At 41.0% G+C, this 18,456-nt stretch overlaps 1 protein-coding gene across 1 annotated transcript in view; it reads right to left on the bottom strand.

The window, feature by feature from the left end:
• Positions 1-18,456, bottom strand: part of ADGRD1 (adhesion G protein-coupled receptor D1) — an 897,745-nt gene that overhangs the window by 743,089 nt on the left and 136,200 nt on the right. Inside the window, exons 7-10 of the mRNA XM_082270985.1 lie at positions 9,347-9,405; positions 8,911-9,066; positions 7,313-7,372; positions 2,838-2,958 (exon numbers count right to left, since the gene is read on the bottom strand). Coding sequence (XP_082127111.1) covers positions 2,838-2,958; positions 7,313-7,372; positions 8,911-9,066; positions 9,347-9,405 — 396 coding nt within the window. The remainder of the gene's footprint in view (positions 1-2,837; positions 2,959-7,312; positions 7,373-8,910; positions 9,067-9,346; positions 9,406-18,456) is intronic.

Raw genomic sequence — 18,456 nt, 5'->3', positions numbered from 1 at the left:
TTATCGTCCTTAATAACAGAATGTCTATTTTCCATTATTTCTTCCAGCGGATGACCACAGCAACAAAGGCCATTTTATTTCCACACACTAAATGCCCACCATTCTATTTTTCCCACGCATTAACAGGAATGGAATGGTATGACATGGCTCTGTGCTCCTTGTGTCTGTACATCAAACATCACTTTGCTTTTTTTTTTACTGAACTTCAAAAGAAATGTTTGTACACATGTATGCTTTAGCTCCATACATAATCTTTTGCTACAAATTCAATTATGTCCTTCTACATTCTTTTGTAGAAAAGGATCAGATGTCACCACTATAATATATACAATAAACTGACGGCTTTTATCTGTGACTTAGAAAGTTATATTTTTCCACATTTTAAAAACATTAAATACTGTTCTTTATCTCAGACCAAGTAAATCAAATATAATTCATGTTTCTCAACGGTTGTTGCAAACATATTGTGAGGGCATACAACCACACAATCAAATTGGAACACATAATTCATTGTAAGCATCACCTTACTATAAGCCGCCCACCACAAATTGATTTTCTGAAAGAATGACTGGATAACTTAGGTGTACCATTGTCCAAACATTGGGAGCTTGAGAAGAATTTTTGCCAGGACTGTTGGAGCCCAAATGGGAGGTAAACCACTGGTTGGCCAAAGATGTCCTGCACCCAAAATCAAAGCTATTATTTGTACATATAACTTTCTAATGTTATCCCATCAATTTTAATAACATCAGTTAAACATCTTTTTTTTTAGATCCAACAATCAAAATCACTATTCAAAGCTTTAAAGATGAGATATCATGAACTCTACGCCTTTTACAAAACAGGAGGTATAGAGGTTACAGATTGTGTTATGCATATTTACAAAGTGCTCTATGATGTCAAACTAAGAAAGAGCTTGATCACAATCTGCTATGTCCCAAGATTGACCTAGATCCCTAATGGGCCATACTCCCTATACAATTGTCTTTAGATTTTTTCCTTTAGATTTACCAAAACCATATAATATGAGGTCAAATCTAAACACTTTCAATTTGTATGCAATCAGGCAGGCACTACATAGTTGGGTAAAGCTAAAGGAAATCTAAAAACAAAGTTGTATAGTGTGTATCCAGCTTAAGGATATACTTCCTTTTTGTTCTAACCGGCAGAGTCCTATTCCCCTGGCACATCCAGGGTGTTATCAAAAGTAAAGGGCCAAGGAAAAGTATTTGGCCATTACATCACTGGCTGATATTTATTTTTAGGTAAAGCTATACTTAAATTTAACATAAAGATGCATATGACAGAAAAAAATGGCCTTGTTCTATTTGTGTATTCACATAAGGCTTGACATTAGTAATAAGAAACACATAAAAAGGAGTAATATAAGCCTTGCTTGCTCAGTGCAGTGACTGACCTGCTTCCATGCATGCATGTGCAGTAAGAACATTTTACATAAACTCCTCATTTAAACACAATCTAAACCGAAGTAGGACCTGCCAACTCTTTCATCATTATGAACTAATGTGTTGGCACTCTGAAAAACACAGGTACATTGCTTTTGGCATGTGAAACCTAGTGGCAGATATATGGGCAGTCAGCACTGGCCACTTGCTCACCCAGAACCCAAAAGCATAGGTTAGTCTTATACTGGGATTTGCAGTCTGGATCAGAAGCCTGGGAGAAATGACAAACAACCTACTAGAAACATCCTTCCTTTGGAAAAGAAAAAAAAAAAGAAACATTCTTCCTAAAGTTTAAGTACTTAAAATACAACAGTGCAGCGCTAAACAGACAAATGAAATAAATAAAAAAAAAAAAATAATAATGGAAAGCTAAACACATGAATACCCAAAATGGTGACAAGATGTGCTTCTGAAAAGTTTCTTGAAGGTGACTTTGTGCAGAACCTCCACCACAGGAAATAATATCAGCTCACCTCACTGAAAGACCCCTGAATCAACAAATAGAACAAAAGCACATTCCCATACAGGGTGGTTAATGTGATACTATTGGATGTGGTCTCCTAGGGTGAATGAGACGTCCAATGTCCTGGAGATCAATCAAGGGACTGGGCGGACAGAGATGGATATACTGACCAATCCTCTCCTAAATAATGACATGGACCAAAAGTCCAAATCACATGCAAATAAAAAGATATATAGTGCTCTCTGCAAGATTCAAATCTTTTTATTCAAATTAAAATAAACCTAAAAACATGGCACTGCAACCCAGTGCTCAGTAAAAAGCATGAGATACAGATAATATCAAGGGATAATCACGGGTGAAATCACATGACTCCTTTTTGTTTCCGTACGTGTTACGTGCAGAGGGCGGGACTTCATTAGCGCATACGGAATCACATCGGATGGACATGAAGCAAGTACAATGTATTTTATTGAAAAGGTATTTTGCAGGGTTTATTGACTTTACATATATGATTTGTAAAAAATGAATGTTCTGAAATACATTTAGGGAAATTTAGGGGCAATACTTACCTTAGCAGGCCAATACTTACCCAAGATTTGTTACAGTTTAGCTATGATTAATGACAATTTTTTAGAGTACCAAAACCACACTACCTAAACATGCATGTCCCGGTAACAGAGTACTCTCCTGAGGTGTCACCCTAGTCCCTAAAAGTGCTGCAAGGGTGAGCTGATGTGCAGAAAACAATATGAGTTTCAGAGCACAGAGGGTCACCTAGTGTAGCTAGGGACACCAGGATAATATGCATTGATGCAACTGGAGCCTCTGTAATTTTTGTTCTTACAACACTGTAAATGTGTTATGAAGTCAACCACTAAAATCTGTTTAATTGAAATGCAATCTGTTACCTGCCACGGATGATCGGCCTTCCAATGTCACAATCACTTTGGGGCTCTCCAATAGATTTTTTGCCATATGTCCCATCACTTTGTCAACTGTATCAATAAGCCCTGCAACTTCAGGATGAGCCTGCCAGAAATCAAATTAAATAGCTCATTTGAAATGTTTGATTCTAGAGTTATTTTTTTTACAGTTTCTGCTTTTCTATAACTGTACTGTATATACACACAGTGAACATCCAAAGTTACAGTATATTTCAATAAACAATATCTTTAAAATGACTTACATAAATTTTATGTAACAAAATATACCATTGACGCATCTAAAGCTTACTACACACCACAATTTTTTTTTTTTGAGAAAAAAGACTGACACCTTAGGTCAGAGCTGCTGTACTAACAATCCAATGTTAGTACAGCAATCTCCCCTGCTGTTTTATTATGTTTTGACAGGGGGACACCCCCCCTCTACGGGCTGAATGTTGGCCAGTTTCTATTGAACCAGCCGATACCAGCTGACATTTGGCCCATATGTACTAGGCTTAAGGATAAGCAAAAGATCCTCCTCTAGCATGGGCAACACAGTGCTATAGTGGGTAGTACATATGCCCTGCTGAAATAGGTTCATTTGGTTTAATTTTAGCCAGGACACTATCTGCATGGAGTTACCATTTTCTTCCTTTGCTTGCATGTTTTTTTTTTCCATTACTTTGTTTTTCTCCCAGACTCCAAAGACATGCAGGTAGATCGATTGGCTTGTGTCTGAATTGGTTATAGTGTGCGTATACAAAGTGGTTATGCACATGTGTTATCACATTCTAGATGCTGGTCCCAAGCCTTTGCAACTGTAGAGGGCTGAGAAAGTCCAGGCCACCTACCGAGTAAAAATTTTGCAGAGAAAATGATATGGAAAAAAGCTCTTAAACATTTTAAACATTATGCCAGAGAATTTCTCACTGAGAGTTAGAGCTGGTTAGGTCCATCTAATGTAGCTGCTCTTGAAGGTGTGGCAACAATGTTACATTACTCCCCATTTCAGGGCAGAGCTGCCACTCTCATGTAGGCTATGCATGCTTGCACTACAGTGGGATGAGAAAATGTTGCAGGTGGCATGGATATCCAGTGCCATCCCCTGTAATCAGCAGTGCCTTGGAGGGGAACCATGTGAGACACAAATGGTCCCCCTTTCCTCAGACAGGAAGGGCAAAGAAAGTTTTTTTTTTATGAAGCTTGTGCATCACATAGTAACTAGATTTGGGACTTGTTTATAATATTATTATTATTTCAGGTACTTATATAGCGCTGTCAATTTAGGCAGCGCTTTACATATACATTGCACATTCACATCAGTCCCTGCCCTCAAGGAGCTTACAATCTAAGGTCCCTAACTCACATTCATACATACATAGTAGGGCCAATTTTATACAGGATCCAATTAACCTACCAGCATGTCTTTGGAGTGTAGGAGGAAACCAGAGTACCCGGAGGAAACCCACGCAGGCACAGGTAGAACATGCAAACTCCAGGCAGGTAGTATCGTGATTGGGATTTGAACCAGTGACCCTCTTGCTGCTAGGTCAAAGTGTTAACCACTACACCACTGTAATACTACAACTAGTACTTCGACTATCAGGGCCGGCCTTAGGAGTGTGCGAGCCGTGCGGCCGCACAGGGCGTCATGGGCAACAAGGGCGCCGTGCGGCCATCACAGCTCGCAGAAGATCAGGCACAGCGGGAGGTAAGCGGCGACCGCAGCCTGAACAGGGTTAACACAGGCCTCGGCCGCCGCTTACCTCCCGCTGTGCCTTGGTCACCTCACCTACTGCAGTGCTGTGCTGACAGTCTGAGGCGAGCTGTGTATCACACACAGCTCAGCCTCTGATCCACCACGGTGACAGATTCCCTCCTCCCTGCAGGGATCGTCAGCTCCTCCTCGCCCCGCCCTTCTCCTCCTCCTCCTACCCCGCCCACACTCCCGGGATGTTTAAAGAAAAAAAAAAAAGCTGCAGAGCAGACAGCGCGAGGTAAGTGAGGTCTCCTTCAAAAAATGTAAGGGGGTCTCTGATGTGGGGGGCTCTGTGTGAGGGGGGCTCTCTGATGTGGGGGGCTGTCTCTGATGTGGGGGGGGGCTCTGATGTAAGGGGGCTTTTTGTGGGGGGGGTCTGTGATGTAAGGGGGGCTCTCTGATGTGGGGGGGGCTCTGATGTAAGGGGGGCTTTGTGTGGGGGGTCTCCGATGTAAGGGGGGCTTTGTGTGGGGGGTCTCTGATGTAAGGGGGGCTTTGTGTGGGGGGTCTCTGATGTGTGGGGGGTCTCTGATGTGTGGGGGGATCTCTGATGTTAGGGGGGCTTTGTGTGGGGGGTCTCTGATGTAAGGGGGCTTTGTGTGGGGGGTCTCTGATGTAAGGGGGACTTTGTGTGGGGGGTCTCTGATGTGAGGGGGGTTTTGTGGGTGGGTCTCTGATGTGAGGGGGGCTTTGTAAGGGGGGTCTCTGATGTGAGGGGGGCTTTGTGTGGGGGGTCTCTGATGTGTGGGGGGTCTCTGATGTAAGGGGGGCTAAGTTATTAGTGATCATAAAAAAGAAAAGTCAAATAAAGTGCAAAAAAGGTGCAAGAAAATGCGCGCGCGGGGGGGGGGGCGCCACAGGATTAGCTCGCACAGGGCGCCTGAACACCTAAGGCCGGCCCTGTCTATTATGTTTAGTACATTTAGTACTAATACTTAAATGTGTTGATTTCTTGCTGGTTTATTTCAAGAAAAATTCAATTGGGAAATGGTTTAAATTGGGCTGGAATATGACGCACAGAAGGAATAAGAATGTAAAAAAAAATGTCAGTCTGTTGAAAGAAGAAAGCGAAACCCACACTCAGCTATAATATCTTTCATTTTTTTTAGCAACCAGATCTATAACTTAGTAAAAGATCAGAGATGATTCAAGTCTAACGTGACACGGCTGCAAAATTCTCTAAGTGATTTAGACATTTCAAAGCTGAAAGTAATTTTTAGCATATCGCATTAGTGAATAATGTGTGTTTTATTATTAATGCTCAAAGTTCACTATGATAAAGTAGATACAAGCCATGTGCTTTTTATCAGAGATTGACAAGGTACCGCTTTGGTTTAATAAGCTTGCACTTCATTTTTGATTTTTTTTGGACTTATGTGTATGCCAGACAGTTCTTCAGAAGAGTAGAGGATTCTTAAAAACCAAACAAATTATATACAGTATAACTATAATCAGTAAAGATACCAATATGGGCTTTAATAGTTCCCTGATATACCTTGATTTACTTTGCGTGTCTTATACACTAAAATAATGCTTCTGGGAACTTTGGGAAAGTATTAAAGGGAACCTGTTGGCATAGAAATAAAAATGTAGTGCTTGCTGAACTATTTTGGAGGGTGCCTATTTCAGAGCTGATTTTGCTATTTTTCACTACTTAGAGCAGTGGTTGTCAACTTATGAGCTAAATGCAGCACCTGACATCACCAAAGGGTCGCACGTAATGTTCAGTATATGTAATTTTTGAGAGAACTGTCATAGCCTACAGAGCTAATAGCAGGGCCGGCGCTCCCGCTAGGCAAACTAGGCAGCCGCCTAGGGCCTCACTGTTGCCTAGGGTAGGGTGACCAGTCCCTTGTTTTGTCCCCGCTTTGCAAAGCCAATCCTGGGCGGGTGCACCGTGAGCTGGGGCAGGGGGGGTGCACCCAGGGCCAGCCCTCCCATAGATTCCTTGGGCTGCCTTCGGAAGGGAAGGGAACAGAAGGGAAGAGGGGGCGAGGGTGAGCACTGCATGATTAAACAGAGCAGGGTTCTTCTGCTTACCCGGCTCGGCTGCTGTAATGGGAAGTCCCGCTTCCTGGACCGCCGCCAACCTATGATAGACAGCACACTGGTGCTGTCTATCATAGGAGCCAGTCCAGGAAGCAGGACTTCCCATTACAGCGGCCGCGCCGGGTAAGCAGAAGCAGATGTCATCATGGAGGAGTGGAAGAGGACTCCAGTGGCAACCTGTGAAGCTCTGGTGAACTCCATACCCAAGAGGGTTAAGGCAGTGCTGGAAAATAATGGTGGCCACACAAAGTATTAACACTTTGGGCCCAATTTGGACATTTTAACTTAGGGGTGTACTCACTTTGTTGCTAGCAGTTTAGACAATAATGGCTGTGTGTTGAGTTATTTTGAGGGGACAGCAAATTTACACTGTTATACAAGCTGTACACTCACTACGTTACATTGTAGCAAAGTCATTTCTTCAGTGTTGTCACATGAAGAGATATAATAAAATATTTACAAAAATGTGAGGGGTGTACTCACTTTTGTGAGATACTGTAATATATATATATATATATATATATATATATATATATATATATATATGTGTATATATGTAATATATATATATATATATATATATATATATATATATATATATATATTCCAATGAAAAAGATTTCACAAGTTATAAACTGGGAGTACTTACTGATGGTACTTCGGTCCAAGTGGGCAGTGACAGGACCTCTTCTACAGTTTTCAGAAAGGCCTGTAAATAAATGTTATAGCTAATAAAATTGTTCTAAGTCTTATTTAAGACAAATATTTCCCAGCAATCTATTGCCCAAGCAAAGCCTATGCCTTGCAGGAACTACATGCATCCTCAGCATAAAAGTTCTGATTTTATGCCTACTTAGTTTATAGGTATATTACTTAACAGATTAATTATAATAGAAATATACATGGGAATGATACAGTGCTTCAATTAGGCCCTAGCATAGGCCAATGAATCTACCATTAGATATAGTGGCATTTTAGTGCAGTTCTGCAGAATCGTCCTGCCTCAGAAATAAATCTCCTACAATAGTAAATGCACAAAGCTGCAAAGCATAAGAACTATTTTTATGTAGCTAAAAGCTCTCTAGTATTTTAATACCAGAACTGGTATATTAACACATTAGCAATGTGACTTTCAAAGGAGGTATTGATCATTATTTTTACTGGATGCAGAACATGAGCAGACAGCACAGTACATGTATATTACATCTGTAAGAATACATGTATAAGAAACTGAAAAGGAGAGAAAAAGCACCATGTCTTCCCCAGCAACAAATTAGCTTGTCACTTTGGGCAAAGATCTTAAAGTCAGTGGACAGTTTGGGGATGTTAATTGACTGCAGCAAAGACTGGACTTTTGTATATACATAGCTTTGCATCAAAGACACTTGCGTCCTGTGCGGAATTTGTATAGGCTTCTCTTGGATCATACAGAATTTTTTGTAATAGCTATTTTTTTATTTACAGCAGGATATTGCAAGAAAAATTAAAAAGTAGTCAGATCTACTCTCTCAGTCAAACCGATATAGTCCTTTTACCGTACCCACAAACATAAGCTACAATGATAGAGGAACCAACACCGAAACTATACTACAAATTCCATGAGTTTCATTTTTCTGCAAGTATATTTGCAGTTGACAACACCATTCAGCATGTGCCTTTATTTATAGTAAATAACTTAATTATTTTACTCAGCTGGCAATGTTCTCAAAGTATTCATTCATCCTTCTACATTAAGTTTTCTCTGCTAGGCAAATTCAATTTTGAACTTTATTGTTTTGACTGAAGAGGGGAAAGCTCTAATAATATTAAGGGGACCATACCATGCGAGGTCTGACATGTGGCTGATGTGACCACATAAAATGAAATACTGGCACATGTATTACCAAAAATCTTGTGTCAAGGATTTGTTGGGCAAAATCTGTGAGACAACATCCAACCGTTTGCCAATATAAAAATGCACTCAAATATTCAGTTTCCTTGCAAATGCATGACAGACAGACAGACAGACAGACAGACAGACAGACAGACAGACAGACAGACAGACAGACAGACAGACAGACAGACAGACAGACAGACAGACAGACAGACAGACAGACAGACAGACAGATAGATAGATAGATAGATAGATAGATAGATAGATAGATAGATAGATAGATAGATAGATAGATAGATAGATAGATAGATAGATAGATAGATAGATAGATAGATAGATAGATAGATAGACAGACAGACAGAAAGTTTTACTACCTGAGTTAAGTTGCCTGCTGTGTCTTGTGTCAAGGATTTGTTGGGCAAAATCTGTGAGACAACATCCAAATAACCCAGAACAGGCTGTGCATGGGATGTCTTGAAGCCATCTTGGGTCAAGTTAATTATAATAGGATAGTAGGCATCTGTGGAGACCTACACAAATGGTGGTGCAAAAAGTTACAAAAGCTTTATTAACACCTTTGTAAGAGAGTCTTTGAACTTAACACCCAAACCATTAAATCTCAGAAAAAAAATATAATTAAAAAAGAGAAACATGCAAGAGGATATTCCTTAAAACAAAATTGTAAATCTTTTTTCAGTACATCCAAGAAGATTTGCTAAAAAAAAAAATATATATCTTTTGTAAAACTTTAAAAAACACGCATTGAAAATCTGCCACAAATTTTCATGACATCGGTCTGTGAACTCTTACCGGAGGATGAGAAGTACTGGCAGTACTAGACGTTGTTGCAGTAACAAAAGTTTCTTCACCTGCAAAAGGAATCATAGCTTAATACAGAGTTGTGTATACAATATATATATAAAACTTGGTAAAACATGAAATCTAATACTTTGTATGAACATTAAGCACAAACAATAAAATGCCAAGGCAATGCCTTGGCCATAGACATCAGTGAGCAGTAGAATGTGTATGTTTGATCTTGCTGTCTTACTACATGTTTCCTTCCAACTTGCATCACGTGCTGCAACACTCTGGCTGCATAAGTATTCCCAATTTCAACATCCTCCTCCCACACCTGCATTCCCCGAGACTCCCCTCTCCCCTACCTCCTGTTGCCTACCGTACCCTTACACAGCGATGGGCGGTCCGTATGTATGTATGGATGGTGCACTCCCGGCCCTGGACACAGCTTGCTCCCCTTGGGGGTGTCCGCTTCGGGGGTGCCCCATCCAGGGCATTCACTTTTCTGCCTCCTGGCCGTCCCCATCCTCACCTCCCCAATTTGGGGGGTCAGAATTCTCCCCTTTCCTCATTACTCCTCTACCCCATAATTCCCAATACCCCTTGTGATTACTCTGAACTCCATAGCACATTGGTTGCGGCCCATGCGGCTGGGATATGTTCCTAAGCCGCAGCGGCCCTCTGCACTTGAAACTCTATACTGAGTTCTTGGCCACGTATGTAACGAGGCCGGGTCACTTTTGTTTTGTTTATGCCTCAGTATCTCCCGCAGATGGCATCTCCCTGCTCCTGGATACAGTCTATGGTTATTTTGGATGTTTACTGTTATTTGTACTTGTGTCTGCTGATTGTACTATATTGCCATCACTTGTATATGTACATTTTTATTCTGCTCAATAAAACGTTTATAAAAAAAAAAAAAAAGTATTCCCAATTAAATGGAGGAGGGATCAAAAGAGAGGCTGATGCTAAATCAGTCATGATGCCAACTTAGCAGTGTTATTTGTTTTAACGTGGCTTTTCAGCTAAGCTTTTGCTGTCACTCCTCTGAGCTCTCCATAGCTTCCTATGAATAAATAACTACAGAGAGTAGGACAGTGACAATCCAGCTGAAAAGACAAACCCAGCCTTTACAGCCATGCTAGAAGTGTCAGAAGACATCACATCTAGAATCCCAGACAGCAATGAAAAACAGACTGTCAGAGATTGAACCATGACCCGTTCCACCCAAGAGACAAATGGTAATCTCTACAGGGTTTAACATTGATCATAACAACTATGATCACTTTCAAAGCTAGTAAAATAGGCTTCTGAATTCTGCATAGTTCTGAATTCATAGTAAATGCCATACTTGCTGATATGTACAAATATATATTAAAAAAGAATAGCGCACACATGCAAAAGAAATGACTATCAAATATGAAGACAATCCATAAATTAAAATGGGGGTTTGGTCCCACCATATGGCCATATTGTGCTCAAGCCCACCACTACGTCAAAGTACCCAATTATCAGTGGGTCCTACACTATCCATAAAAAAGGATGAATCCAGCCTCTCTAACCCTTGGAGACAACACTCCTTGCTGGGAGAGATGTGCTAATGCACTACAAGGGACTCCTCCTATATCTACTTGATAATGGGCACTGATAGAGTACAGGTGTGTGTGTGGGGGTGGGGGGTGGGGTGGGGTGCTCATAGCTGCACCAGCTTTAGAAATACATGTTCAGGGTTTGCTCCCCCAAATTTTTGCTTGTTTATTATGTACAATTATATGTGTCTACAAAGAATATACTCATCTGCCTATCAATCCTGTGTAGCACACTAGAGGACTCTGGAGCACCTAAGATAGTGGTTATAGCTGCTGGCCAGGTGCCCTGCAACAGTAAGTGTGTACCAAACAAAAGTGGGATGCTGAAACCAGCATGAAGGAAAATGATTGTGACTTGAATCTGTGCCATTTAAAGTGCTTGTAAACCCTTACATGTACCCAGTGAAGTGACTGGCCTCAGGTGATATAAAGAGATGAAACATACCCTCTTACTTCAGTTGTTCCTATTTATCTGTGGCAATTTCTACTAAACACTCACAGATCAAAGGATTTTTTCCTCAGCTCTAGCAGCAGGGGGCAGCGATCTGACATCACATACACACTAAAAATCATAGAGCATAGAGTTCCTGGATATCTGACAGCTGACCGGAGAAAAAAGGACACACCCCCCTCTAGAACTAATGCTATGAGTCACCTGCTGTGGGGGGGGGGGTGAATGGTCATCTGGGAGGCTGTGGTTTCAGGAAAAACTGTCAGAGATGACTAGTGCAGATAGCAGAAGAGGAAAAAGAAAAAAGAAGCCACCCACCATGGTTTGGATTCAGGCTAGCGCACATGTGCTTTGTTAAACCCTTCACACAGACGTAACACATATATGCGGCCTCACTGCACTGGACTTTTTTACGTGGGGCTGCATATATGTTTTTCTCTCTTTGTGCTGGGAGCATGCTACATGGCGCTCCCAGCACAGAGACTGGGGTCTCACCGAGAGCCTTGGGCCCTGTACTAACGATTGGGACCCGGGTCTCCCGATTCTGGGACACCTGATTACTGTGGTACCTGTTGATTGGCTACCACAGTGATCAGTCACTGTGAAGTCCTGAAAAAATTATGGGTATACCCGTGCTATGGTGCTGTGTTAAAAATGCTTATTATACGTATAGTTTATGTGAACCAAAAAATGAAACAATTAAATTAAACTGTGAAAAAATGTAATATAAATATAAATAGTTCTTGAAGCTGCTGCTAAAGTGAAAGGTACTTCCACATATAAATCACATATAATGAATTATATATGAATATAAAAAGTACCAGTGCTTTAAAAAAAAGTCCTTTAGTGCAAACAAAGTGTCAGTGCTGATGAATTCTTCTAGTGAGGTCCAAGGTGCCACTCTCCATCAGTAATATTCAAGCAGGCATGGAATACTTCCTTAGGCACAGTGTGTAGATATCACTCCTCTTCTCTCTTTCAATAATAGGGCTCTCAGCAAGGTTGTGTTGTAGAAATCAATGAGAGAAAGATTTCCATAGCGTGATACTGTTTAATTTATTAGAAGTTTAAAAGCAAGTACACTTTCAGAGTAAAAACAATTCCAAGCATGTGTAAGAGGTTATGATCGCCACCTCGGCATGCGTTTCAACTACCGGATCAGATGTCCCTCTATCCTATCGTCCCCGCTTGACACGTTTCGCCCCTCCCACTGGGCATCTTCACACATTTTTCTCTTAAGAAGTATTGCATGCCTGCTTGAATATTACTGTTGGTGAGTGGGGATTTCAGGGGGGAAGCACGGAGTGGCACCTTGGACCTCACTAGAAGAATTAATCAGCACTGACACTGTGTTTGCACTAATGGACTTTATTTAATGCACTGGCACTTTTTATATACATGTATTATCCATTATATGTGATCTATATGTGGAAGCAGCGCTAGTTTAATTTCTGTCATTAACACTGTGAAGCCCGCCCTTGTGTTTTTTTCTTTCTGTGAATGGAGAAGCAGGATACAATTTATTTTTCTTGTTCCTTGCAGAAACAAAGAAAAAAGGGTTTGTAAAAAAAAAAAAAAAATGTTAAATAAATAAACAGTTTTTTAAAAAAATAAAGAAAAATACCTAGGTCAACGTTTGAGATAGGTCTGTGCCAGGGTTAGTGTTTGGGTCAAATAACACAGGATCCTGTGAGCCACTACAAATAAAACTGTGTCAATCAAGAGCTAAAGGCACCAATCACCATCTCATTCAAAAGTGCTGTGCAAGTTTCAATCTAAAATAGTGCTACAAACAAAACTATACCGCACAAACTATTTATATACAAATTGATTCCTGCAAAAAATAAAAACAAACTGTTCATTTAGGGCAAATAATTCCTTCTCCCATATTCCTCAATCCTACTAAGTGTATACCATATTTAACAAGTGCGAAATAAGACCATGCAAGTGATCAAAAAAATTAAAATACAAATACAGTGAAATGATAAGTCCACATCTGTGCTTTTTAAGATGAGCTGTGACAATCTTCCCCATCACCGATCTCCTTAATTGTTCAAAGTTCATACTCTTCCTTTTCCCTTAGTGGGGTTCCAATAAGCAAATCTGTGTGACACCACAAAAAATGCTCCCTCCTTCATTTGAACTCTCACCTTTAGTAATGCGACCTTGCAATTAAGCTAGGTCAAAAAGCGCTTTTTAGCCTCTCCAGGGCTAGGGCAGAGGTATCCAATAGCCCCCAATGATTGCTCCTTGTCTCATCACCTCTCTCCTCTCATTGGTTTCCCGATATCATATGTGAAGAAAAACTCAATAGTGCTTATACCCTTAAAAACATCTCTTTATTAAAAACAAAACGCTGGTTACTCACAAGTTTCTGGTGCTACCAGTGCACCAGTCTACATATGCAAAAAAAACTCCTCTTTGATGGTCTAGTCCATGTACAGAAGCCATTAGCTCACACTCCAGGCTGCTTTCTCGACTGAGCTGCCGGGTACCGTCACTGTCTTTGCCCCTCCCCAACACGTGTCGACAAAGAGTCAAGTGTCTTCATCAGGGAGAATTCTATTGGACAGTGGGCTAACATGCTTTATATCTACCCAAGCGGGCACCATCTTCTTGTAGTTTACCAAACTTTGCCATTTTTTGCTAGATTATACTCTGCAGCGTTCCTATACCCACCCCTGACTGAAAAATACATTTTTGCTAAATATACAGTCAACATTTTGATGCCCCTTATGCTACATTTTATTAAAGAGATCTATAATCACAATAATGTAAATTTATCTTTTCTAACTTTAATAAAATCAATAAGTTATAATGTACAGTGAAATATCATCAATTAAAAAGCATTACAAAGTGTATCCTCACTACCCTAACTGCGGTTAGCATCTCGCTAAATGATCACATTATAACCCTACCAATGCAAATACTGCATCTCACTAAATGATCTCATTGCAGCCCAACCAATACAAATACTGTACTCCTACTGATTACTAATGAAGCACCCTAAGTCAAAGTCTTCACGCTTGCTGAGTTCCCGAACAAAGTTACTTCCCCTCCAATGTTTTTTTGGGGTTTCTCTACCCCAGAATTGCAAACCTTTACAGTCTTTGTTATGTTTATCCCTGAAGTGTATAGAGAAAAAATGTTTATCGAACCCTATGCTGATATTGTGTACATGCTCTTTTATTCTTTCCTATTAATGAGCAAATCATCAAAGAAGGAGACTTAATATTTACAAATAGGAGGTGTGGTGATGGACGCAAAGTTTGCGCCTAGCGTAGCCAACCTGTACGCGGCGAAATAGGAGGAGGAAATATTATCAAATCAAGACCCAAAATGAATATTATACAGACGCTTCATTGATGATTTGATGATTATAAGGAAACGAGAAAGAACTAGAAAAACTCTTATTAGGTATGAATCTCAATAATCAAAATATCAGCTTAACATGGGAGATCTGCAAACAACATATACACTGCCTAGATCTTGAGATTAGTATTAGCAATCAGACTATACAAATGAAAACTCACTTTAAGAGCATGGACAGAAACTCATAAATCCTACTGAACAGCTGTTATTATAAGCCTTGGGTGTTAAATATACCCAGAGGACAATATATTAGAAGAAGGGGGAATTGTATGCATATTGATGAAAATGAAGCTCAATCTGAAAGACTAACTAAAAGGTTTAGGGATAAAGGGTACCAGGAGGAGTTTTTGAAAAAGTAGCGGGAGAAAATACGAGGCATGAATAGGGGGGATTTAATTGTGGATAAAGTAAAAGTTAGAGAGGATGCTGACAGGGGTATTACAATGGTCCTGGATTATAATATACAGGGTAGAGCTGTGAAACAGGTAATAAACAAGTATTGGCAGGTGTTAAAGCAGGACAAAGTGATAGGAAAATCATTACCGAAAAAAATTATATTTGTGTACAAAAGAGCAACTAATTTAAGAGACAGGGTAATTAGGAATGTTATTGAACCTCCAAAAATTAGGAAGTTGACTTTTTGGGACATTAAGGAATTCCACAGCTGTGGCCGATGCTACAGCTGTGTTAGAGAACCTAACAACATCAAGAAAAGGAAATCCTTTATTAATCCCAGCACACAAAGATCCTATGATAGCAAGAATTTTGTGTCATGTGATACTAAAGGAGTAGTGTACGCTATAAAATGTCCCTGCAACCTACTGTACATTGGCAGAACAAAGAGAACGCTTAAGGAAAGAATAAAAGAGCATGTACACAATATCAGCATAGGGTTCGATAAGCATTTTTTGTCTATACACTTTAGGGATAAACATAAGAAAGACTGCAGGGGTCTGCAATTCTGAGGTATAGAAGCCCCAAAAAACACTGGAGAGGAAGTAACTTTATTAGTAATCAGTGGGAGTATAGTATTTGCATTGGTAGGGTTACAATGAGCTCACTTAGTGAGATGCAGTATTTGCATTGGTAGGGTTACAATGAGCTCACTTAGGGAGATGCAGTATTTGCATTGGTAGGGTTACAATGAGGTAATTTAGCGAAATGCAGTATTTGCATTGGTAGGGTTAAAATGAGATCATTTAGCGAGATGCAGTGTTTGCATTGGTAGGGTTAAAATGAGATCATTTAGCGAGATGCAGTATTTGCATTGGTAAGGTTACAATTAGATTATTTAGCGAGATGCAGTATTTACATTGGTAGGGTTACAGTGAGCTTACTTAGTGAGATGCAGTATTTGCATTGGTAGGGTTAAAATGAGATCATTTAGCGAGATGCAGTATTTGCATTGGTAGGGTTAAAATGAGATCATTTGGCGAGATGCAGTATTTGCATTGGTAGGGTTACGATAAGATCATTTAGCGAGATGCTAACCGCAGTTAGGGTAGTGAGAATAAGCTTTGTAGTGCTTTTTAATTGATGATATTTCACTGTACATTATAACTTATTAATTGTATTAAAGTTAGAAAAGATAAATTTACATTATTGCGATGATAGATGGTTTTGGAGTATGCTCAAGCCGATTAGTCGTCACTGTCTTTTAGAAAATGTAGCGTAAGGGGCATCAAAATGTTTAGTGTATATTTAACAACAATGTCTGCCGCTTAACAAAAATGGTGCCTGCTAGGGTAGATATAAAGCATGTTGGCCCACTGTCTAACAGAATCCCTGATGAAGACACATGACCCTGTGTCGACACGTGTTGGGGAGGGGCAAAGACAGTGGTGGCATCCGGCAGCTCTGTCGAAAAAGCAGCCTGGAGTGTGAGCTAACGGCTTGTGTACACGGACAAGACCATTGGAGAGGAGTTTTATGCATATGTAGACTGGTGTGCTGGTAGCACCAGAATCTTGTGAGTACCCAGCATTTTGTTTTGAATAAAGAGATGTTTTTAAGGGTATAAGCACTATTGAGTTTTTCTTCACATATGATATTGGGACACCAATGAGAGGAAAGGGGTGACGAGACAAGGAACAATCATTGGGGGCATATTGGATAGCTCTACCCTAGCCCAGGAGAGGCTAAAAAATGCATTTTGACCTAGCCTAATTGCAAGGTCGCATTACTGAAGGTGAGAGTTCCACTGAAGGAGGGAGCACTTTTTGTGGTGTCACACAGATTTGCTTATTGGAACCCAGCTAAGGGAAAAGGAAGAGTATGAACTTTGAACAATTAAGGAGATCGGTGATGGGGAAGATTGTCATAGTTCATCTTATCGCCGCGTCCGTGCTCGGGTCTGCCTTGGAAGCCTCCAAAGCCACCAGTACCTTCCTAATATTCGATGTTGCAGATCTGCCTTTTGTAAATCCGGATTGCCTGGGATGAATAATAGAGGGCATTATGGACGCCAATCTGTCCGCCATCAATTTGGAGAGCAGCTTGGAGTCCACATTGAGAAGTGAGATTGGTCTGTAAGAGCCGGGGTCTAGAGGGTCTTTCCCTTTTTTATATATCAATTTTATATGGGCTTGATGGCCCGTGGGGAGGTAAGGGTTGCCGTCCAAAATATGATTGTACACCAATTGCAGCGTCGGGGCGACTGTGTCGGCCGCTAGCTTATAGAAATCTGGAGTGTATCCGTCGGGTCCGGGGGATTTGCCTGATGTGAGAGATTTAATGCCCTTGGAAATCTCCTCTAGTGAAAGAGGTTCGTTCAGTTGTGAGAGTTGTTCCCGAGTGACCTGTGGGAGGGGTACCCTAGAGAGCCAGTCTGAGGCAGTATCCTCGTCCATAGTCTCCTGGCTGTATAGAGCTTGGTAAAATTTTGCAAAGACGTCGTTTATGCTTTGGGGGTCCTCTACCCTATTACCGTCGGCATCCCTAAGAGCGGAGACTTGCGTCGGGGTAAAGGGACCTCTACAAAGAGAGGCTAGCAATTTGCCTGGTTTATTCCCGAAAGAATGATATTTCCAATCCTGGTGCGATTTGTAAAGTAATTCCCGTTTCGTCGCCCAGTCGTCGAAAGTCGCCTTGGCTTTGCGCCATCGTTCCCTATTCTCTTCGTTATTTCTCGAATTCAACGCAGATTGGGCTTCTCTCAGTAGGGAGCTGGCTGTCATAAATTCTTTGGCAATAGACTTTTTGTACGCTGCAGCGTAAGAGATAATACGACCCCTGAGCACGGTCTTCCCCGACTCCCACAAGAGTACGGGGGAGACCGTCGGCGAGTCATTAAGTGATACAAAATCTGTCCAGACTTCCCTGATGAGCAAGGCCATGCCCGGGTCTTTATTTAGGAAGGAGGGGAACCGCCAGCATTTAGCCGTTGTAACCGTCGAGTAGATCGTAAGGGTAACCGAGACCGGTGCGTGATCAGATACGGCAATGTCGTGTATGCGTGGGGTGACCGTATAGGGGAGCATTTTGGGATTGGCAAAAATGTAGTCAATACGCGTAAGAGTGTGATGGGGGTTCGAGAAGAACGAATATTCCGTGCCCTCTGGGTTATTAAGTCTCCAGACATCCGAGAGTTGAACACTGTCCGCAAAGTCCCTCAGCAGAGGGGAGTGACGTGGGAGTCTGGGTGTATGCGTGTCCTTTGTGGAAGACCTATCCTCCAAGGGGTGCATCAGTGAGTTGAAGTCACCTGC

This window comes from Pelophylax lessonae, assembly GCF_965119305.1.
Source record: "Pelophylax lessonae genome assembly, chromosome: 1".
Lineage (NCBI taxonomy): Eukaryota > Metazoa > Chordata > Amphibia > Anura > Ranidae > Pelophylax > Pelophylax lessonae.
This window is presented reverse-complemented; position numbering and strand designations above follow the sequence as displayed.